Raw genomic sequence first — 25,971 nt, 5'->3', positions numbered from 1 at the left:
TCCTTCCACTGGCATCATAAACTTGGCATGTCTCAAACTGATTATGTATCTTCCTTTCACCCAAACTGTCATGTCCTAACTGTGCTCTTTGTTATCTCTGTTAATGGCATCTGCCTCTTCCAACCACCCACTAGTCATTTTTAGTCTCCCAGCCCCACCCTTGCTGTATAGCCAATCAGTTGATAAATCTTGAAGATTCAAGAAGATTCGCAGTCTCTCCTCCAGTCTCTACTTTCCCTGCTAGCTACCTAATTCAGGGCTTCATTATCTCTTACTTAGCCTATGGCAATAACTTTCTAGTTAGTCCTTCTCCTCTCTTTGACCTTTTGCATAATTATAGTCAAACATTTCTGATACAGACTTAAAAATATCACTGCACTACTTACAAAATATGACTTAAACATCTTAATCTCACATTCAAGAACATGACTTGGCTGCAACCCACTTTTATAAACATATTTCCCTTTACTATTTCAAGCATCCTTTGCCGTTAAACTACATTACTCACTGTGCCTGGTAATACGTTCTGAAGAGTCTCTTCACAAGAGTGCTTTATATCATGCAAGTTCCTGTCTGTGGAATGTTTCTCCCCACCCCACTTCCAAATCCTTCATAATGCCTGTGTTTTTTTCCTAGGAGGAAGTAATCTTGCCATCTGCTGAACTGTAAAAGTTCTTTAACCTTCTCACAAAGCTGCTACAGTAAACCTCAAAATATGCTTATTTAGGTCTCTGTCTTACCTTTTCAACTGGATAATATAGTGGTAGTGGCTAACAGCATGGATTCTCAAGCTGGTGAAGTAGGTTTGAATCATGGTTTTGTCACTTATTAGCTAACTAATTTGGAAAAAGTTATTTTACCTCTCTGTACCTCAGTTTTCTCCTGTGCAAAATGAAGAAAATAGTGTAGACCACATGGTGTTGCTGTGAGGACTGAGTTATATATAAAGTTCATAGAACAGTATCAGACACATGGTAGCCACTTAATAAATGCTATCTAATATTAAGGACAAAATTGGGTATGTCTTATTTATCACTGTATCACCCAGTCACATTATTTCTTGCTGACTTGCAGGCAGTCAGCAAGTTTTTTTTTTTAATTGGAAAAAATTATAACCAATAGAATACTAGGTAGTTCAAGGAACTATACCCTCAAATATAAGATTAAGTGGTACAGAAATAGTGCTATAAGAATTCAGATAAGGGAAGTAAGATGAGTAAGAAAATACTCTAGGAAAGAGTGACTCCCCAGTGAAACTGTATTTTAAAAGTTCTAATCAGAAGCAAACAGGATGAACTGATAGGATAATAGTTAAGAAACTATTAGCAGTCATGAGGCCATGAGATACTGGACTAGGATGGTTAGCACTTAGGGATTTCAAAAGGAGGGATAGAAACAGAGAGAGAAAACAAAGCCAGAATAAACTGGGTTTATAAAAACAGGAAGAAGTAAAAACAAACAAATTTAAAAAAACAACAAAAAACACAAACTCAGTTGCATTTCTATACACTAATAATGAACAATCTGAAAAGGAAATTATGAAACAATTCCTTTTATAATAGCATCAAAAAGGATAAAATACTTAGGAATTAACCAAAGAGGTGAAAGACATATACAATAAAAGCTACAAAACATTGTTGAAAGAAATTAAAGACATAAATAAATAGAAAGACATCCCAAGTTCATGGACTAAAAGACAATATCGTTAGATATGAATTTTACCCAAAGCAACCTACAGATTCAAAAAAATCTCCACCAAGGGCTTTCCTGGTGGCGCAGTGGTTAAGAATCTACCTCCCAATGCAGGGGACACGGGTTCAAGCCCTGGTCCGGGAAGATCCCACATGCCGTGGAGCAACTAAGCCCATGCACCACAACTACTGAGCCTGTGCTCTGGAGCCCGCAAGCCACAACTACTGAGCCCGCATGCCACAACTACTGAAGCCCACGTGCCTAGAGCCCGTGCTCTGCAACGAGACAAGAAACCACAATGAGAAGCCAACGCACCGCAATGAAGAGTAGCCCTCGCTGGCGGCAACTAGAGAAAGCCCGCGCGCAGCAACGAAGACCCAACACAGCCAAAAATAAAAATAAATAAAAAATAAATAAATTTATTTAAAAAGATAGAAAGAAATATTCAAAATAGGTAAATCCAAAGAGACAAAATGAAGATTACTGGTTGCTATAGGCTGGTGGGGACAGGGGTAGGGAATAGGGAGCAACTGCCTAATGGGTACAGAGTTTCCTTTTGGGGTGATTAAGTGTTTTGGTGCTAGACACAGGTGGTTGTACAACAATGTGAATGTAAATGCTACTGAAGAGTTCACTTTAAAAGATTAATTTTATGTTATGTGAATTTCTCTTCAATTAAAAAAAATTGTTTAAAAAACCCACATTGGTATACCACCCACTAGGAGAGCTAAAATGAAAAAAAGACATAAATACCAACTGTGGGCAGGGATATGGAACAACAAGAACTCTCATAAATTGGTGTGTATGCATACATTGGTTATAATTACTTCAGAAAACTGGCAGTAATCTACTAGAGCTGAATCATATGCACACCCTAGCACAATGCCTTGTAGGTGCTCAATAAATGTTTATTGATTAAACTAATGAAGTTCCCGCTCTTTTTTTAGGCACTGTGCTAAGACCCTGGGACATAAAAATGAAAAGTCATGGTTCTCTCTCCTAATAAACAGACATTTAAATAATTATAATAACAGTATACAGATGGCCCTCTGTATCTGTGGGTTTCACATCTGCAGATTCAATCAACTGCGGATTGAAAATAATCAGAAAAAAAAATTCTAGAAAGTTCCAAAAAGACAAAACTTGAATTTGCTGCATGCTAGTAACTGTTTACATAGCATTTACATTGTATTTACAACTATTTACATAGCATTTACATTGTATTAGGTATTATAAGTAATCCGGAGATTAAAGTATACAGAAGGATGTACATAGGTTATATGCAAATACTACACAAATAAAGGGACTTGAGCATCTGTGGATCTGGATGTCCTGGGGTTGGGAGCGGTGTCCTGGAACCACTCCCCTCGGAATACTGAGGGGTGACCACATTTACACTGTAGGGGAGCACAGTGTATTGGTTTTAGAGTCAGACAGACCATTTAAGCCCTGGCTCCACTACTGACTAGTTAGCTATGATTACAGGCAAATCTGAACTTTATTTCCGTATCATTTCTGGAATTTCTTTTCTTTCTACTCTCACTCTACGGTTTCAGTCTACTGTTGCTAGAGTCGTCTTTCTAAAACAGAACACATTGGGAATTCCCTGGCAGTCCAGTGGTTAGGACTTGGAGCTTTCACTGCTGGGCCCTGGTTCAATCCCTGGTCGGGGAACTAAGATCCCACAGGCCGCATGGCATGCCAGAAAAAAGAAAAAGAAAAATCAGAGCACATCACCACTTCACTCCTTCCAGCTCAAAATCCAAAGATTCCCTACTACCTAAAATATAAAATGTAAACTTCTTAGCCTGGCATTCAAAAACTTGTGTATTTTGTTACCTACCTGTCCTTCCAGCCTTAGGTCACAGTCTACTCCCACTGTGTTCTGGAAGCCAGACACAATGGTCTGCCATCTTATCTTGAACACGTTTTGAAATGTCTTACCTTTGTGTCTTTGCTCAACATGTCTTTCTTCCAAGAATTCACTCTCCTCTCTACTTTGAGTATCTCTGAGTCATGAGAAAGTGATTTTCATGGTATATTGATAAAGGGTCTCCTACATGTAATTTAGCTTAACCTACAGATTAAGCATGGGAGAGAATAAACTGATCACATTTATGGGAGTAGACTGATCCACACAACAAGTGAATAAATTAGCAATCAGGAACACACTCTGGCCTTGTGGGCATTTTATTCAGGCAGAGGAAGTTATTATTTTCTCAATACTAACCATATTGTTGTATCAGAGTTATCTCTTCTTAAAAGAACGACACTGGAAAACTGCTTTTCTGGTCCAGAAACTTGAATCTAATACAGTATCAAAATTAATTGGCCCGGGCTTCCCTGGTGGTGCAGTGGTTGAGAGTCCGCCTGCCGGTGCAGGGGACACGGGTTCGTGCCCTGGTCCGGGAAGATCCCACATGCCGCAGAGCCGCTGGGCCCGTGAGCCATGGCCACTGAGCCTGTGTGTCCGGAGCCTGTGCTCCACAATGGGAGAGGCCACACAGTGACAGGCCCGCGTACCGCAAAAATAAATAATAATAATAATAAAAATAAATAAATTGGCCCTATCCCTGTGCTCCTAGTGGCGAGTATAGTGAGATACTCCCAGGAACTTTAATCTCATGGAAGTAAGATTATCTTTTGAAAGATAAACACACAAAGGGTAAGAACATGTAATGGTATTGAGTGATGGAGTGAAGTAAATTGGTGGGATCAGTTTAATTCAACAAGTGAATTCAATTCAATTAATATTTACCCTATAGACACTACAGGGGATATAAAATTAAAAGGGTATGAGCACAACCATCAGGTGGTTTATAGCGGAGGAGAGGAACAATATAAGTGACCAGGTAATTATAATATAAGAATTATATCTCAGCTTATTCCTAAAAATATGTATTTATATTATTAATAAGACTGGATGCAAGGGAAACAATACAAAGCACAAAAACTAAATCCTATACTACAGTGTACAGAAAAAAACCGTTACATTATAAAAGGAAGATGAGAAACAAATGTGGATTTTTAAAAACTCTCTCTCCATAGGCATACCTAATTATATTTTAAATATTATCAAAATTTTCCTTTTAGAAAGCATTTAGTATACTATGATTCATCTTTTCTATGATCTCCTTCCCTCTGCAAAAAAAAAAATCTAATTTAAGTATTTTTTTCTATAACATCATAATCCTAAGACAAAAGTGGTTTATTTAGAGATACAGGAAAAAAAAAACCAGGAAATAGTATTCAGCTAATCAGTAATATGATGTCAGACTAAAACTAGTAGCATATTAGTTGTCAGGAAGTGGAAACGATTCTCAGATTTCAAAGCAACATCGATGTGATAAGATTCAAGGCAGAAGAGAGCAGGTGGTGTAGTAGCAGTCATTAATTATAAGGTACCTGGGCTTCACAAAAGACCCACTTTAAAGAGTTATCCATTATCTTAGCCTTCTTCAAATTGACTGTAAACTGTTACCATTGTACAAAGTTTCTAAGAAGAAAATAAATTTATAAATAAAAGTTAAAGTCAAATACCCATCACAAAATAAATGACTGTTTAAAAAAAAGTTTCTCAGCTATCTAGGAAAAAGTCTTAAGGCATTATGAAACTAAAGACAGTGTTAGAGAATATTAGTAGAATAACACATGCTGGTAATCACCCACCTGAACCATAAAACCATTAATTCTTTTAGAAAATTATCTAATTAAGATTAATTTTATTGAAGGGCTATGATGTGTCTGCCACTTTTACGTATGTTTCATTTAATTCTCATAGTTTTCTTTGTTGTCTACTCACGTATGTACTTGAATATATGCATGAATGTGATATACACAAACTGATATAAAAATCTGGTGTACATATTTCAGTCCACACAAAAGTAGTTTCTTATGTTGTGCTTTCATTTTATCTTAAGACTGTGATATTCATTCTCTTTTCCCACTCAGAGAAAACTTCTATAACAAAATGAGTTACTAAGAATTTAATACAGCAGCATATAAAAACCTGCTGTATTGTTTACTTTTTACTGCTTAAAAGAAATGTGTCCTAGTTCAGGACTATCCAGTGCATACCGAAGCCATTACGCTCCAACTGTGTGTGAAGAGATGAGGGTGGAAAAGAAAATCTGAGTGCAACTGGAAGCGTTGAAGAAAAGAGCAAGACAATTGGGGGGATAGAAGAGTTCCTAACATTGGTAACAGGATACGATAACATACTTGCACTTGGAGGCGAGCTTGAGAGCAGTGGCGAGGCCCCTGGTTAGCTTGGCGTGAGGAGAGCAGTTGCCAGTGGGCCTCTTGCTGTATCAGAGACTACAGACACCACACTGGCCAAGCCAGGAGGACAAGCAAAGGGGACTCACTTCAGAAGAAATTAGAGGGCATTCTCAGATAATCAACAAAGCAGTCATCTCAGACTGAGTGACTTCTTTTTGGAGAGACAACTGGGAAAGGGGCCAGGGCCCAAAGAATGACTAACAGTGGATTTCTCACAGACCCTGATGGGGAAGGGCTTAAAGTCAGAAATTTCTTTGGAAAAACGGAGAGATTTGACATCTTTTGTACTCTAGTGTTATCAAACAAGTTACCTCTAAAAGAATCTTACAAAATATAGGTGTTTAATATTTGTTGAAAGTGATTTTAGTAGACTTAAAACAGGATTTTAATAAAATAAGACTACCAGACACATAAATATCTCAGTTTTTCGTGCTCTCAAATATACTGGACATTTTCTGTCTTGATGATCAAGAAAACCATGAAATGCACTTTTAACAGCACCATACAGTAAATCATTCATTGGGATGTCTTTTCTGCTATCCAGTCTATAATAGTCAGAGACAATGTTTAAAAAGAGTTTTCCTTTTCTTCCTGAAGCTTTACTTAAGTGAGAAACAGCTTTAATACAAAGGGCCAATTCAGCAAAATATAAGATTTTCTAACAGGCAAAGTTCAAATTTATCTTTTGGAAAAGGCCGATATTCTAGATCTAATATGGCCATGGCCAAATTATTTTGAAAATATAATACACTTTAGAAAATGTATGTAAAACAATTTTATTAAAGGGTAAACTAATGAATGATGAAAATATTCAGCAGCAAGCTGCTGTTATCAACGATGAACACAAACAGTTAACTGCTGGGTAACAGACTGGGACCTTTCACCTTTCAGCTGTTATCAAACTAATTACATTAAAAAGCTTTTAAAATGAAAACCCTGTTCTTACAAATAAAACAAGTCTATCTAGGCAGTTTTAGGTAGGTGACGATCTAGCAACAAAAAAATCTCACCAATACTCCAATGTACTTAGGGATCGCTTCTTTTGGTTCTGTTGTTAAGACATGGGAAAGGTAATAATTTTGAATGGTTTAAAGTCATCTTGCTAGGCAAGTAACAGGAAGGTAAGATATTAAATGACTTCAGGATAATATAATAGGTGCCTTAATAATAGAGAGAAACTGATAAAAAGAAAAAGAAAACAGGCTGATATTTATATCCTCTATATATCCCCTAAATACCAATAGTCAAATAATTTGCATAACTGTAGTGAATCTTGGAGACAGATGAAGGATGGCTGAATCAGACATACAGTAAAAGGTAAAGAAATGGAGTTTCCCCAAGGACAGTGGTGTGCTGGAGCCCACTTACACCAGCTCATGAGAGCCAATTGGCAAAGTTTCAGGAACTGTGTGAGCCAGTTATTAAACGTATCCATTATTAAAAATTAAATTATATAAACTTTTAATTAAATTATACTAAAAAAGGTAATAGTCAAAATTCATTGCTTCCTATTTTACATTTTATTATTATGTATGCCTTTGAGGATATTCACATCTAGTGTATCTACATGATGGAAATATTACAGAATGGTAAACTACTGCTCCACATCTTTTCCCAACTCCACTTTCAGTGACTTCATGTTGATAATTTCAAATCAGCCATGATAAGAGTAAATTACCAGTAAAATTGGCAAATGCTACAAATTGAGGCTTCTTTTTTCCCTCCAAAGAATCAATTTTAAAAAATTCACCAACCTACCAGTACCATGGGGTATTCTAAAAATATTTATAAGGATGGCTGGTTTAAAAGCAGTAACACTGTGAAATACCTGAAAAACTACTTCCTGAAAAATCACTGATGACAAATAGGGAATATCCTCTTAAATGCTACTAAAATATAAATTAGATCAATCCTGGAATACTCCAGAATATAAACAAATGACTTTTTATTTTATAAAGGAAAATATGGCACCCATCTTTGACTGCTATGACTTTGGGGGTTTAATTTTGGTTTGGAGTCATTCTAAACAGAAATGGAGAGGATGTGGCATAAGGGCAGAATAAGAAACCAAGAGTCATTGTTGAATACTTCGCAGGCCCATGCTCACAGCTCTAAGTGTTACCATCAACTTTTTTTTTTTTTTTTTTTGTGGTACGCGGGCCTCTCACTGTTGTGGCCTCTCCCGTTGTGGAGCACAGGCTCCGGACGCGCAGGCTCAGCGGCCATGGCTCACAGGCCCAGCCGCTCCGCGGCATGTGGGATCCTCCCGGACCGGGGCACAAGCCCGTGTCCCCTGCATTGGCAGGCGGACTCTCAACCACTGCGCCACCAGGGAAGCCCACCATCAACATTTTTAAATAGGAACAGCATTCTGGAAGTTGTTTTCCTGAGGAAGATACGTGCCCTTCTTTTCCACTTAAAATAACTTTCTCTTGTTTACATTCACACACCTACTCAAGTATCTCTTTTCTGACAATAATCTGATTTTGTTTCTGTTGTTTTTGTTTACTCACTTTTCTGTACTCACCATAACTCTTTCAAAACATTAAGTTTTTGTGTATATGGAATAATGTGAAACTGAGGAGGGCAGCCATGTTTCTTAGAACTTTAGGGTTTTTCCAAGATGCCTTGCCTCATGGGGTGAGGAAGAGGCCATATGGATGGGACTCTAGCCTCCCTCATTCTGACATTAACCAGAGAAGCTCAGCCTTTTGTAGCTGTCTTTCAGGGGTTATGTGTAAAATGTCACTAGGAAGGAAGGGAGGGAGGGAGGGAGGTGGAAAAAGAGAAGAAACGAAAACCAGTGTGTTAGAGAACTTAGGTACGCCAATGTTTGAGTGTGTGTGTGTGCATATGCATGCATGTGTACCACCTGTAATTATGCAAGGTGTGTTTGTGTGTGTTTTGGGAGGAACGGGTATAGGTAGATTGGGTCTATTCATGGTTAAAACACAAGTGCATTTTTAACTGAATTATATGCATTATATTTTATATATACACCTACAAAAAGATCTAATTGATTTAAATTACTGATATTCGAGGTTTTTTAAATTAAAATTTAAAGTTACACAGTATGTAGATAATCTAGGTTTTAAAGGGAACAAGAAAACAATTCTAAGTTTTGAATCTTCACATAATTACATGTGTTTTAAAAAATAATTTCACGTGTTGTCTATTTTTTATAAAACAAGGGCAACACTATCTCTCAAAACAAATAGAAACAAAGAACACTTTACAGAGATAAGTAAAATGAGAAGTCCCTGAGATAGTAAATTTTTAGACAATAAAACACATTGCTGGTTGGAATACTGTCTTTTCAAGAATATAGCCACACACCTTTCAAACTAAATAGTCTTTCAAGTTTGAAAAGGGAAAATAAATAAATTCATTGATTTAAATGACTAGAAATGCATTTACTTTAAAGACCTTTTCTTTTCTTTTTTCCTACAGCAAGTAAATCAATCAGAGTAAAGCGCAATAATGACTGTAAGACAAGGGTTCAAGGAAGATGAAATACTGGCTGTATGGAAGGTGTGTGTTCCACAGACTTTGTTCTGAGGTCTTCCATCCCAATACTAATCAGGCCCCATCTAGCTGAGTTTATGAAATCTGACATGGGTACAGCCTATGGCAGTAAGGATGCAGGATAGTGATTTTATTTCTTATTTTATTCATTGCAGCCCCAGGGAGAGAGATAACGAGAACAGGAATGAAATCCAAGTCTCCTACATAAAACACTGCAGAACATTACCACTAGGTCACCAGAGGGAAAAAGAAGGAACTATTTTATTTTAGAAGAGTTTATTTGTTATAGTATTTATGGTGGAAAATTACTTTGTTTGACTTACCGATGACTCATTAAAACCTCACGTTTATTAATCATATACATGGATTGTTTTTGCACAAAAAATGTTTGACATCTGCTCATTGGACTTAAAATACTTAACTACATTGTTTCAGAAATTGAAAAAAAACGACTATCACCAACTTAACTTATAATGTCGGGCAATTATAATCAGAAATAACTTTTTATATTTCACTTTTTATCTAATATTCCTACTATTTGGATATTTGTCATCTTTTACTTATTGCTTTAAAGTGCTACAGGCACTGCCTCTAATGAAAGCTGTGGCAAATTCTGGGAGAAATTACCTGGGTTTGACCCTTTCAAGAGCTTAAGAAGGTTAAGAAATTCCATAGATGGATTCATGCCTAATATACTTACACTGGTTGAGCCATGTAAAATTCCTGATATTTGAATGTCTTTACCCTAAATAACAGCAATTGCATATGACTGAACTAAATATTGTACAGTGCCCCTGATAATCAAACACCCCTTGCAAATGGAAAAAATGTTACCAGGGTTCTTGTGAGAGTTAAATGAGCAACTCAATGTTCAGTAGGACATAGGATAATATCTGACACAAGATGTCAAGAATGATGATGATAATAATAAAATTTTTTATTTCCCCTATTTGACATGGAATTATCAGTAAAGTCAACAGCTAGCTTTCTGCTATGGTATTTTCCTTATGCAATTTGTCTATATGGGCTATACAGAGGTATAGCCTCTGTCTACAGTCATTTGCCACCATGTCATATGCCCAGGGTAACCTTTCCTAGAAGTTCATCTCTCCATTACATCATTTTACAGCAATATTTTGTGAGAGCTTACAAACATGGTACTTAAAACCTTTCTGAATATATACTGGACAAAACAAAAACGAGTTAGGGAGATTATTGGAGAAGCTCTTGAAAAAAGTTAGTCAACCTCTTAATACAAACAGCAGAGAGGTCAACTGGGACATATATTTCTCTTCATTTGGTTTCTACTAATAAAAGGACAAAAGAAAAATTTTAATGTAGATGAAAACTTTGAAAATGACAGGAAGATCCCAAAGAAGGCTAGAATAAAAGGAAAATTTTGGTTTAGGGTTTCTCAGTTTACAAAATATTTTAACATACATATTTTTATCTCTAAGGTAGAAAGATCAGATTATTTCACACTCTTTGTATGGTGTTAAGTAATAAGAAAACAAAAACCCGGATCATATAGGTAATGAACAGTGATGCTAAAACTAGAACTTAGGTCTTCAAATCTTAAGTATCCAGTATTTTGTCTCCCACTCCCCCCATTATTATGGTCTCTCAGCAGAAGTAACCATGATAAATTACTCTGGACGCTTGATCAATTTAACAAGTATCTACTGAGAGTATAATGTGTGCACATTTCTACGGTCAGTTCAACCAAAGAAACCATAGGTAAACATTCTAATGAGAAAAGAATACAGGCTTTGAAACAAAGGAATCCAGGAAATGAAATGCTGTATCATCACACAGTTCTACACACAAAAAACTCCTGTATGACTTCATTTTAACTACTTACATATGCAATGAACTTATTTACAAATGTCACTTTCTCAGGTACTGGTAGTTAGGGCTTTAACATATAAATTTTAGGGGGACACAGCTCAACATATAACACACAAAATACACACAAAAAATAGATGAAGTAAAGGGTCAAAGGTCATTTTATTGTCTGGGGAGTAGCAACAGAAACTCATGCAAGACTATAATAAGAGGCATATTGAATACTACATATTATCCACAAAAGGAAGACTAAAAGAGTGTATAATGACATCAAGTTTATAGAAGGGAGAAATGGAAATTAAAAATTAATCCAAAAGAAAGCAAGAGAGGAAACAGATAAAGAGGGACAAACAGAAAGCAAATACTAAGATGATAAATTTGAACCCCAAAATATCACTAATTATACTAAATATAGATGAATTAAATGCTCATCCCAAATTCCTAAAATGGTAAACTTAAATAATAAAAAGAATTATATACAAACAGAAGGCAGTAACAGAAAGATATCTGGAAAATACCTATCTTTTAGGAAAATAAACGTGAGTTGAAGAGGAAATCACAAGGAAAATTAGACTGTTTCGAACTGAATGAAAATGAATACATAATATCAAATTTTGTGGGATACAGCTAAAATACGAATATATAAATATTAAAAATACCAAATATAAAGCTCTACATTTAAATAATTCAGTGTTCAGAAAAAACTTACAGCATTAATACTTAGAAAAAAGGAAGTTCTCAAATCAATGACCTAAATATCCACCTTAAGAAACTAGAAAAAGAGCAAATTAAACCCCAAATAAGTAGAAGACAGGAAAACACTAATAGTGGAAATCAATGAACACAAGACTAAAAAACAACAGAGGAAAATCAATGAAACCAAAAGCTGATTTCTAAAGAAAATCAGTAAAATGGATGTACTTCTAGAGACTCTGACCAAAAATAAAACAGAAGACACGGGGCTTGCCTGGTGGCACAGTGGTTGAGAGTCTGCCTGCCAATGCAGGGGACACAGGTTCGAGCCCTGGTCTGGGAAGATCCCACATGCTGCAGAGCAGCTAGGCCTGTGAGCCACAACTACTGAGCCTGCGCGTCTGGAGCTTGTGCTCCACAACAAGAGAGGCTGCAACAGTGAGAGGCCCGCGCACCGTGATGAAGAGTGGCCCCCGCTCGCCGCAACTAGAGAAAGCCCACGCACAGAAACGAAGACTCAAAAATAAATAAATAAAATTTTTAAAAATTGCAGCTTCCTAACACCTAGTATTCCCTTCTTCCCCCTCCTTGTTCTCTTTAAAAAAAAAAAATGAAAAGAAGACACAAATTACCAATATCAGAAATGAAAGAGACATCACTACAGATATTAAAATGATAATAAGGGAATACTATAAACAACTTATTCCAGTATATTCAACAACCTGGATAAAACAGTCAAATCCCTTCAAAAAGAAAAACAGCCAAAGCTACCTTAAGAAAAACATAGATGGAATTCCACGCAAATGCTTGTAGAAAAGAGAAGAGGAAGGAACACTTCCCAATGCATTCTATGAGGCCAGTATTACCTGATATGAAGAGATGTCAAACAAAAACATTAAAATATAACAAAATTGTAGACCTATCCTTCATGAAAGCTACTAGGACTAATAAGTGAGTATAGCAAAGTTACAGGATAAAAGGCTAATATACAAAAATTAATTGTATTTCAATATACTCACATCAGAAACTGAAATTAAAAATACAATTCAGAATAGTATAAAATATGAAATATTTAGGTATAAATTTGACAAAATATGTTCCTAAGAGAAATTAAAGGAGACTTAAATAAAATAAGAGATATACCATGTTAATGGATCAAAAGACTCAATACTGGGACTTCCCTGGTGACGCAGTGGTTAAGAATCCACCCGCCAATGCAGGGTACATGGGTTCGAGCCCTGGTCCGGGAATATCCCACATGCTGCGGAGCAACTAAGCCTGTGCACCACAACTACTGAGCCTGCGCTCTAGAGCCTGTGCTCCGCAACAAGAGAAGCCACCTCAACAAGAAGCCCACACACTGCAACAAAGAGTAGCCCCCGCTCGCCGCAACTAGAGAAAGCCCATGTGCAGCAACAAAGACTCAAGACAGCCAAAAATAAAAAAAAAAAGACTCAGTATTGTTATGATGCGAAATCTCCCCAAATTTATCTACAGATCAATTCAACTGCAATAAAAATTCGAGCAGAATCTTTTGTACAAATTGACAACTTGATTTTAAATTTTATAAAGAAATGTAAAGAACTAGAAAAGCCAATACAATTTTGAAAAGAAGATAACGGAGGATTTATACTATCTGATTTCAAGGCTTATTATATAGCTTATTATCAAGACAAATTGTATTGGTGTAAATATAGACATACAGATTAAAAAAACAGAATAGAGAGTCCAGTAATAAACCAACACATATACAGTCAATTATTTTCAACAAAGGTCCCATGCCAATTGAATGGGAAAAGTATAACTTTTTTAACAAATGGGGCTACTGGATAGCTAAATGTCAAGCAAACAAACAAAAACCACCTCAACGCTTACCTCCCACTATATACAAAAATTAACTTGAAATCTCACAGACCTAAATTTAAGAGCTAAAATTGTAAAACTTCTAAATGGAAACATGGGAGAAACTCTCAGTAACTTTGGGTTTGGTAAAGACTTCTTAATTAGGACAGAAAAAGAACTTAGTATAAAAGAAAATATTTAATAAACTGAACATCTGAATTTAAAACGTGTGCTCTTCAAAAGACACTATTACTAAAATAAAAAGCAAGTTAGGGTGCTTCCCTGGTGGCACAGTGGTTAAGAATCTGCCTGCCAATGCAGGGGACACAGGTTCGATCCCTGGTCCAGGAAGATCCCATGTGCCATGGAGCAACTAAGCCCATGCGCCACAAATATTGAGCCCATGTGCCACAACTAGTGAAGCCCATGCACCTAGAGCCCATGCTCCGCAGAAAGAAAAGCCACCACAATGAGAAGCCCACGCACCACAACGAAAAGTAGTACCCGTTCGTCACAACTAGAGAAAACCCGCGCGCAGCAACGAAGCCCAACGCAGCCAAAAATAAATAAATAAATAAATAATTTATATATTAAAAAAAGCAAGTTATAAACAAGGAGAAGATATTTGCAAAACATATAGGTGACAAAAGTGTTCAAATATGTAGAGAACTTTAAACTCAATAATAAGACAAGCATGGGCCATAGATTTGAAGAGAGACTTCATAAAAAAGATACTCTAATGAAAAATAAACAGATAAAAAGATGCTCAGCATTATTAATCATTAGAGAACTGCAAATTAGAATCACAATGAGATAGACCTACACATCCACTAGAATGGTAAAAAGCGTGTTAACAGCAAAGGTTGGCCAAGATGTGGAGCAACTGCAACTCTTACACATTGCTGGTGGGAATGTAAAATTAATAGCCACGCTGGAAAACAGTTTGGCAACTTTTAAAATATTTAGATATACACACATCACACCTTGCAGTCATTTTACTACATGGTATTTACCCAAGAGAAATGAAGGCATAAGTCCACACAAAGACACGTACAATGAATTTCATAGAAGACTCATTTATAATGGCCAGAAACTAGAAACAAATCAAATGTCTATCAACTAATAAATTTTAAAAACTGTAGTGTATCCATACAATAGAATATTACTCAGCACTAAAAAGGGAAAACTATAGAAACATGAATAAATATCACAACAGAGTATGCACTGTATGTTCCTACATACATAATATGTTAGATCATGCAAACTAACCCACTATGGATTATTATTCAGTGATAAAAAGAAACAAACTACTGATACACTCAAACACTTGGAGGTATCTTAAGGGCATAATGTGAGTAAAAAAAAAAAGTCAATCTGAGCACCTAAATCTATAAAGCAAATATTAACAGAATAAAGGGAGAAATAGACAGCAATACAATAATAGTAGGAAACATTAATACCCCACTTGTATCAATGGGTACATCATCCAGACAGAAAATCAATGAGGAAGACTAGCCTTAAATGACATGTTAGACCAGACTGAATTAATAACATATACAGGACATTCCATCCAAAAGCAACAGAATACACATTTTTCTCAAGTACACATGGATCTCCAGGATAGATCAGATGTTAATTAGCCCACAAAACAAGTCCTAAATTTAAGAAGATTGAAATCATATCAAGCACCTTTTCCTACCACAATGGTACTGACATTAGAAATCAATTACAAGAAGAAAGCAAAACTCACAGATGTATGGTGATTAAGCATATGATCATCTGAATAGATGCATTTGACAAAACTGGACAAAAACATTCATTTATGGTAAAAACTCTCAACGAAGTGTGTATAGAGGGAATGCACCACAACATAATAAAGGCCGTATGTGACAAGCCCAAAGCTAACATCATACTGAACACATGAAAAGATGCTCAGCATCACTAATCAACAGGGAAATGCAAATCAAAACCATAATGAGATATCATCTCACACTTGTTAGAATGGCTATTTTCAAAAAGACAAGAAATAACAAGTGGTGGCAGGGATATGGAGAAAAGGGAACTCTTGTGCACTGTTGGTGGGAATGTATATTGGTCCAACCACTACAGAAATCAGTACAGAGATTCCTCAAAAAATTAAAAATAGAACTACCATATGATCTAGAAGTTCCACATCTGGGTATTTATCCAAAGAAAGTGAAAACACTAATTTGAAAAGATATATGCACCCCAATGTTTGCTGCAGACTATTTACAATAGCCAAGGTATGGAAAGGACTTCAGTGTCCTTTGATAGATGAATGGATATAGAAAATGTGAGACACATCCACAGACACACACAGGAATATTATTCAGCCATAAAAAGAAGGAAATCTTACCATTTGTGACAACATGGATGGACCTTGAGGGCATTATGCTAAGTAAAATAAATCAGGTAGAGAAAGACAAAAACCAGGTGATCTCACTTTTTTAGAGGAATCTTAACAAAAACAAACAAAAACCAAGAAAACTAAGCTCAAAAAAAAAGAGAACAGACTGTTTTTTTTTCTTATAACTTTACTCATTTATTTGTTTTTATTTTTGGCTGTGTAGGGTCTTCGTTGTTGTGCGTGGGCTTTCTCTAGTTGTGGTGAGTGGGGGCTACTCTTTGTTGCGGTGTGTGGGGTTCTCATTGCAGTGGCTTCTCTTGTTGCGGAGCACGGGCTCTAGGCACGCGGGCTTCCACAGCTGTGGCTCACGGGCTCAGTAGTTGTGGCTCATAGGCTCTAGAGCGCAGGCTCAGTAGTTGTGGCGCATGGGCTTAGTTGCTTCATGGCGTGTGGGATCTTCCTGGACCAGGGCTGGAACTTGTGTCCCCTGAATTGGCAGGTGGATTCCTAATCACTGCACCACCAGGGAAGGCCCAGACTGGTTTTTATAAGAGGTGTGGCTGTGGCAGTGAGGGGTGGATGAAATGGGTGAAAGGGTACAAATAAATAAGTCATGGGGATGTCATGTACAGCATGGTGACTATACTTAATAACACTGTACTGCATATTTGAAAGTTGCTAGGAGAGTAGATCTTAAAAGTTCTCATCACAAAAAAAATTTTTGTAACTATGTGTGGTGATGGGTGTTAACTATACTTACTGTGGTGATTCCTTTGCAATCCATACAAAGTCAAGGGACTTCCCTGGTGGCGCAGTGGTTAAGAATCCGCCTGCCAACTCAGGGGGCACGGGTTCAAGCCCTGGTCCCACGTGCCACGGAGCAACTAAGCCCATGCACCACAACTACTGAGCCTGCGTTCTAGAGCCCGTGCACTGCAACTACTGAGCCCGTGTGCCACAACTACTGAAGCCCATGTGCCTAGAGCCCGTGCTCCATTAACAAGAGAAGCCACCGCAATGAGAACCCTGTGTACCTCAACGAAGAGTAGCCCCCTCTCACCACAACTAGAGGAAGCCCGTGCACAGCAACAAGGACCCAACACAGCCAAAAATAAATAAATAAAAATAAATTTATAAAAAAAATACATACAAAGTCGAATCATTATGTTGTAAATATGAAGCTAATATGTTATATGCCAATTACACCTCACTAAAAAAAAGAAAGGAATAAAAATGAAAAGGCATTAAAAAATGTCTACCTCAAGAGGTCACACAATGAATGATTCCGTTTATATAATGTTCTCAAAATGACAAAACTCCAGAGAAAGAATAAATTAATGGTTGTCAGAGGTTAAGGACGGTGGGAAGGTGATGGGTGTGAATATAAAGAAGCATGAGTGATGTATTTGTGTTCTGTATCTTGACTAGTTCTATATCTTTATTGCAGTGGTTGTTACATTAATCTACACATGTGATAAAATGGCATACAACTATACACAGCCATCGTACTTAATGTCAATTTCTTGGTTTTGAAATTGTATTGTAGTTACATAAGATATAACTATCAGGGAAAACTGGGTTAAAGGTATATTAGAATTCTGTGTACTATCAAATCATATCAAATCAAATGGGTTTAAGAAAGCAAGGTGGTTTAATATTAGAAAAACAATCTATATAATTCATCTCATTAACAAAATAAAGGTTAAAAAGCTATAATCATCGTAACTGACACAAAAAATGTTTGATAACATTTTACAACATTCATTTTTAATAAATAAAACTTCTTAGCAAATCTAGGAAGAAATTCTGAATTTTAGATTCACAGTGTGACATTAACAAAAATGGCAGAGTAAGGAACTCCAAACCTACTCTTATAAAAGCAACAAAAAAATGGTCAGAATCTATCAGAATCAAGTTTTTCTAAACTCTGGAAATTAATCAAAGGCTTGCAATACTATGGGTAACATGTACTAAAGAAAGACAGCTGATTCTTGATAAGACCAGCAACCTCTGTGCTACATTAACTTACCCCAGTCTTATTCCCTGTTCCACAGCTCGGCACTACCTATGAAAATAACAACCATATTCTTGATTGTGGAGGGAGCAGAATGAACTAATTTTCAAGGAACTGTAATCATTTGTTTTGATCTGTTTCGTGGCTCCTTGGAAGATCAAAAGGCTTGTTTTTATTTTGCCTAACTGAAAACTGGCCTAATTCTAAAAGCTCTTCCTTGGGGGCATTTTGGGAAAGTGGTTACTGTCTAGTATCTTAGCCACTGCTTCCTGAGGCAACAGAAAAAAGCTGGGCAAACAACAGATTAACCAAAAAGCTTGAGAAGAAAGGCTGAGGAATAAGATGCTCTGAGAATCTAGGCCACGTGCATGCTCAAGGCTGTGAGCATGTTCAGAAAAGACCTGAGAAGGACTTAAGTTCTCACCTGCTGTTGATCTTGAGGCTCTCTGGAAGCAGAAAGTAAAAGCTAAGGCAGAATTGTCAACTGCCTGACTGGGTGTGGAAGCTGAGCCCCAACACATACACAGAGCCCATGGCAAAGACTGGAAGAAATTTTGGCTCCAGGCATTCAAGGAAATCTCTGTCCAATTATTAGCTGATCACTAAGCTAATTGAATAGAGACTTCGGTGGCTACACAAAACAAAAGAAACAGAGTTTGTAGAATTAGTACAGAAAAGTCAGTAAACAAACAAACAACAACTACAATAAGCCAAACATAACAATAAATCCTGGAAAGGGGAGAGAATCTGATTTTTTCAGAGTCGCAACTAATAACAGTCACAATACCCAGTCTTCAACAGGAATGATAACTGCCATACCTGCAAAGAAACAATATAGTCTGGCCCAAATAAAGGAAAAAATAAATAGAAACTGTGCCTGAGGGAGACCAGATATTGGAATTTCTAGGCAAAAGCTTTAAATCAGCTATTTTAAATATTCAACAAGCTAAAGGAAACCATGCCCAAAAAAACTAAAGGAAAGTATGAGAACAATGTGTCACCTAGTTGAGAATAAATCAATAAATAGGTAGAAATTGTTAAAAGGAATAAAATAGAAATTCTGAGGGTGAAAAGTGCAATAACAAATTAAGAATTCACTAGAGGGGCTCAACAGCAGATTTGAGCAGGCAGAAAAAGAATCAGCAAACTGACAAATAAACCCACTGAGATTATCTGGTCTGAAGAACAGAAGAAAAGAGAATTAAGAAAAATAAGCAAAGCCTCAGAGGCCTGTGGGATACCATTAAACATATCAACATATGCTTAATACGAGTAACAGAAAGGCGAAAGGAGGAAGGGGAAGGGGGGGGTGAGAGAGAAAGAGAGAATATTTGAAGAATAATGGTCAAAACTTCTAAAATTTGAAGCTCAATGAACTCCAAAAGGATAAATCACAGGAATCCACATCTACATACATCACAGTCAAACTGATCAAAAGCTAAAGACAAAGAAAGAATCTTCAAAACAGGAAAGGACAAGTAACTCATCATGTACAAGCGATCATCAATAAGATTAACATCTGATTTCTAATCAGAAACCAGAAGGTAGTGGGATGATGTACTCAAAGTGCTGAAAGAAAAGAACAGTCAAACCAAAATTATTTATCTGGCAAAACTATCCTTCAAAAATGAAGGAAAAATTTTGACAATCCCAGATAAACAAAAAGTGAGAGTTTGTTGCTAGCGGTCTGGCCCTACAAGTGCTTAAAGGGACTCCTTCAGAACGAAATGAAGGGACATTAGACAGTTACTCAATGGCATATGAAGAAATAAACACCAGGATAGGTGTTTCTGTATTTACACAGGTAAATATGGAAAACAGCATAAATGTACTTTTTGTTTGTAATTCTTTTTTAAGCTCACTAAAAGACAACTGCATAAAGCAACAGTTATAAATCTAAGTTGACAGGCACACAATATATACAGATTTAATCTGTGACAATAACACATTATATGGCAGAAAGTTTAACACTACTGAAACTAAGTTGGCATTAATCCTAACTAGACTGTTATAAATTAAGATGTTAATGTAATCCCTAGAGAAACCACAAAATATATGCCTGAATAAAGACCTGTATGTGAATGTTCATAGCATTTTTATCATAGTCCCAAAGTGGAATCAAACTAAATATCCATTAGCTGAAGAATGGATAAATAGTATGTGATATATCCATATGATGGAATATTATTTAGCCATAAGAAGAAATGAAGTACTGTTAAATAACACAACCCTGAATACTTTATGCCAAGCAAAACACAAAAGGCCACATACTGTATGATACCAATTACGTGAAATGTCTAGAATAGGCAAATCCATAGACAGAAAGTAGATTAGCAGTTGCCAGGGAAGGGGAGAGAGGAGAATTGGAGCTAACTGCTAACAAGTAGAGGGTTATTTTTTTTTTTGGTGTGATGAAAATCTTGAATTAGATAGTGGTGATGGTTGCACAACATAGTGAATAGACTACAACCACTCAACTGTGTGCACTTTTAAATGGTGAATTTTATGTTATGTGAAGTGTGTCTCAGTAAAATATGCTGTAGAAAGCCTACAGCATATATCACGTTTAACAGTTAAACAATAAAAGAATATATAATTTTAATAATGAAATAAAACTTCTAATAAAGAAAGTTTTGAGACTGGAAATGAAACAAAGATACTTATTATATCACTTTTATTCTATATGTACTAGAGATCCTTAGCACAAAAGAAAAAAAAAGTGTAATACTCAGAGAAACTGTTAAAATTAAAAAATAAATTTAGCAAGGTTGCAGGATACAAGGTTATTATACAAAAATCAATTGTATTTCTATACAGCAAATATAATTGGAAAGTGAAGTTTAAAAAAAAATATCATATATGTCATCTAAAAACACTAAATGACCAGGAATAAATTTTTTTAAACGTGTAGTATATACACACAAAAACCTGTAACACATTAAAAAAATTTTTTTAAAGACCTATATGAATGGATTTATTCATGGGTTGTAGAGTCAATACTGTCTGGATGCCAGGTCTTCCAAAATTAATCTATATATTCAATGTAATCCCAATTGAATATCTCAGCTGAATAATTTGTGGAAGATGGCAAGTTACTTTAAAAATTTATATGTGAGGGCTTCCCTGGTGGTGCGGTGGTTAAGAATCCGCCTGCCAATGCAGGGGACACGGGTTCGAGCTCTGGTCCGGGAAGATCCCACATGCCGTGAAGCAACTAAGCACGTACGCCACAACTACTAAGTCTGCGCTCTAGAGCCGAAGCCACAACTACTGAGCCCACGAGCCACAACTACTGAAGCCCATGTGCCTAGAGCCCATGCTCCGCAACAAGAGAAGCCGCTGCAACGAGAAGGCTGTGCACCACCAGGAAGAGTAGCCCCCGCTTGCCACAACTAGAGAAAGCCCACGTGCAGCAACGAAGACCCAACGCAGCCAAAAATAAAATAAAATTAAATTAAATTAATTAAAAAAATTTATATGTGAATGTAAAGTGGAAATCTTATAGGAGGAAAACTAAGTTGGAAAATTACTATACCAAATATCTAGTACATAGCTACAGTAATTAAGATTATGTGGTATCAGCACAAGCATGGAGAAATAGATTAATGGAACAAAGCAGAAAGTCTAGAAACAGACCACATGGTTATGGACACTTGTTCTATAATAAAGGTGGCATTTGAAGAGCTGTAGGAAGCAGTCTTTTCTTTAACTGGTATTGGGTCAATTGGTTTGGAAAACTTTTGAAAAAATATTAAACTTGATCATTACTTTACAATAAACACAAAGTCCAGGGGATTATGAATCTAAATGTAAAAAGTAGAATACTAAAGCTTCTAGAAAAATTTGGAAATATCTTTATGACTGCAAAGTGGGAAAAGATTTCTTAAACACAACACAAACATCAAATAAAGGAAAGGAAAAGATTGATGATTAAAATTAATTACTCTGGTCATCAAAAGACACCATTAAGATAATGAAAAGGCAAGCCAAAGTGGGAGAAAACATGTGCAAAGATTCACTTCTGAAACACATTAAAAACCTCTTTACAAATCAGTGAGAAAAAACACAGGCAACCCAATAAAAAAAAAGACTTGAAAAGGCATTTCACATAGGAGAGTATCAGTGTCCAATAAACATAAGAAAAAGTGTTTAAACTTATTTATCAAAGGTTATGCAAATTAAACCATAATTAAATATGACTACACACCTAACTCTATGGTTAAAAACATAAAAGACTTGACCCAGTGTTAGCAAGGATGTAAAGTAATTGAAGTTTTCAGATCCTGTTGCTGAGCTATAAATTGATACAAACATTGAAAAAAAAAAGTATTCAGAATTATTTACTAAAGCTGACCCTGCAACTTAACTCCAAAAATAGAAATTTACACATACGTGTACTGAAAGTACAATAGTGTGCAAAGGAAACTTACTCATTATAGTCAAAAACTGGAAACATCAATCTCCAACAAAAATAAATTGTGCTATATTTCTAAATGGATTATACAGCAATGAAAATGAACAAATTACTGCTACACACAATAATGAATAACTATCACAAATACTATATGAAGAGAGGAAAGCAGATGTAAAATAGTACATATGGAATGTGTTATGGACTGAAGGTCTGTGTCCATCCCCCCATCCATATGTTGCAATCCTAACCCCCAATGTGATGGTAGTAGGGGGTGGGGCCTTTGGGGGTTCATTAGGTCATGAGGGTGGAGCCCTCATGAATGGGATTAGTGCCCTTACGAAAGAGACCCCAGAGAGCTCTCTCACCTCTTCCACCATGTGAGGACACAGCAAGAAGACTGCTGTCTATGTATAGGAAGAGGACCCTCACCAGACACCGAATCTGCCGGCGTCTTGATCTTGAACTTCCCAGTCTTCAGAACTGTGAGAAATAAATGTTTGTTGTTTAAACCACCCAGTCTATTATATTTTTGTTACAGCAGCCTGAATGGACTAAGACAGGACGATTCCAGTTATAAACTTCGAACAGCAGGAAAAACTAATCTATGGTTAGAAGTCAGGATAATCATTATCTTTGTAGAAGAAAAGAAAGGTAGTGACCAGGATGAAGCATGAGTGTGGCTTCTGTACACTGGCAATGTTCTATTTCTTGATCTTGGCAATGGTTAACTTGATTTACCATGTGATAGTTTACTGAGCTGTACGTCTATATTTTATGTACTTTTCAGTATGTATTTTACTCAATTAAAACAAAAATTTAAAAATTTACCTGTTTTTTCTGTGTTCTGTTCCTGTTTTCCAGCCAATCATCCATTTGCTCCTCAATTTCTTCTATAGAAGTTCCATGATCATAAGATTGAATATATGTGCTTTCTAAAGGCGTATATACAGGAAATTCAGGTTTTGGTTTTTTTACTTTAACTTTCTTCTGCTCTAAAAAAAAAAAAGTTTAAAAGAACCAATCAATAACATAATAGCTTCTAACATTTTATTCATAGACCATTCTTGAAAGAACACATAAATATATATTGTTCTTTCAACAAAATAGAATTGCTTTGCTATAAATAGTTAGCTGCAAGTTTTATTGTGCCCTATCCACTGCATTGTTTTAAAATAAAACTCACAGGTGCTAATGATAGAAGATTATGATATAACCATCATATCAATTTGTATATATCTTTAGCATTCAAACGACTGTTCATGAAACATTTCATTATGGCATAGTGAAAAGAGCCTGGTCATTAGTGTTTTAATCCTACCTTTACTATCTAATAGTTGCACAATACTGGGCAAGAAACTTAACCCTTAGAACAAGTGTCCATTTTCTCTTCTGTAAAAGGGAGCTATATCTAACCTCATAAAGTTGATGTGAGGAGAATTATATATCTCCTAACATACTACCTGGCAGAAAATTAGCTCTTAATGGCATACATTCATCTTTTCAATATTTTACAAATGCAAAATATAATCTGGCAACATCAAGGGTAGTTATCAATAGACACTTATCAATTTATCAATTGGCCTCTCCATTAAATCCCTTTCTGATTAGAGAGTTAACACAGAGAAGCAACTTCACTCTTGATTACTACTGTCAAACTCATCCATCCTTATAACCATATCTTCTCCATCCTCTGTGTATCTGTTATAATGCTAACGTAATTAAATTAACATGATATTGGCATATGAAGAGACGAATTCCTAGAACAGAGAATTCACAAATATTTCAGTTCAGTGGGAAAAGGATCTATTAAATGATGCTGGCACAAATGAATACCCATTTGAAAGAAAACTGGACACAACCTTACAATCTATACCAAAATAAATCCCAGTTGGATAAGAGACTTGACTTTAAAAACCAAAACAATAAAAATCTTGCAAAAAGAAATCTAAAATACTACCTGTACTATTTAAAGGAAGACAAAATCTTAACTAAGACTGAAAACCCAAATGCTATAAAAAAAAAGATAAAAGACAGAATAAACAAATCAAGAAATAACAGATTTGGAAAGATCATCTACAATTCAGAGTACAAACAGAAGACTGATATGTAGAATAGATAAAGAGATCTTATAAACTGACAAGAGGATAGGCAGCCCAATAGAGAAAAATGGCCAAAAATAATGTGCATTAAGAATACAGTGTTATGGGAAGAGTTCTACTTAACAAGGCTGTTACCTTTCTAGAAATTACATGGTACCTAATACCATATTTTATCCTATACTGCTTCAGTACCTTTATATGTCCAGGCTTTTGAAATGGTGACTTAAAAAGAAAAAAACAACACCCTAATACCAAAATAGGAAATTAGTAACTTAAATGATATATAAGTCTAATTTAAAAGTATAAAAACATAGTGTCACCAGAGTACAATATGAGCCCAAATAGGAGGCCAGGTTTTCTTGTTTTTCAAAACTGTTTTTCAGAAAAGAGGAAGAAACCGTATAAATGACTCCTTATGGGGACTTCCCTGGTGGCACAGCGGTTAAGAATCCGCCTGCCAATGCAGCGAATACGGGTTTGAGCCCTGGCCCGGGAAGATCCCACATGCCGCAGAGCAACTAAGCCCACGCACCACAACTACTGAAGCCCGTGTGCCTAGAGCCCGTGCTCTGCAACAAGAGAAGCCACCGCAATGGGAAGCCCACGCCGCAACGAAGAACAGCCCTGCTCACTGCAACTAGAGAAAGCCCACGCGCAGCAATGAAGACCCAATGCAGCCAAATTAAAAAAAAAAAAAAAAAAGGGCTTCCCTGGTGGCGCAGTGGTTGAGAGTCCGCCTGCCGATGCAGGAGACACAGGTTCGTGTCCCGGTCCGGGAGGATCCCACATGCCGCGGAGCGGCTGGGCCCGTGAGCCATGGCCGCTGAGCCTGCGCGTCTGGAGCCTGTGCTCCGCAACGGGAGAGGCCACAACAGTGAGAGGCCCGCGTATGGCAAAAAAAAAAAAAAAAAAAAAAGATTCCTTATGAAGTTGGTCGCATTACTCAATTTTTCACAATTTCTTTTTTTTGAGCAACAAATTATTGTTAAGGGAAAATACACATAAACTAGAATGTATCTCATGGCTACTAATTTTGGTTGCTTATAGAGAATCAGTTATAAAAAGGAAGCAAATAAATTTGGTTTATTTCTGGGGTGTTTATCACAATTGCAAGTATTTGAATCTTTTAAACTATGCATTTTAAAAAATCACTTAAAAAATAATACAAAACTTCCACTCCTGGAAAAATGAAGAAGTA

At 36.3% G+C, this 25,971-nt stretch overlaps 1 protein-coding gene across 1 annotated transcript in view; it reads right to left on the bottom strand.

The window, feature by feature from the left end:
* The window catches only part of DNAJC1 (DnaJ heat shock protein family (Hsp40) member C1), a 210,314-nt gene that overhangs the window by 72,182 nt on the left and 112,161 nt on the right, over positions 1–25,971 (bottom strand). Inside the window, exon 8 of the mRNA XM_082617246.1 lies at positions 23,503–23,666. Within this exon, the coding sequence (XP_082473372.1) occupies positions 23,503–23,666 (164 nt within the window). The remainder of the gene's footprint in view (positions 1–23,502; positions 23,667–25,971) is intronic.

The sequence above is a fragment of the Mesoplodon mirus genome (genome assembly GCF_964341445.2).
Source record: "Mesoplodon mirus genome assembly, chromosome: 4".
NCBI classification, from domain to species: domain Eukaryota; kingdom Metazoa; phylum Chordata; class Mammalia; order Artiodactyla; family Ziphiidae; genus Mesoplodon; species Mesoplodon mirus.
The sequence above is the reverse complement of the archived record's forward strand: the minus strand, read 5'-3'. Positions and strand labels throughout refer to the sequence as shown.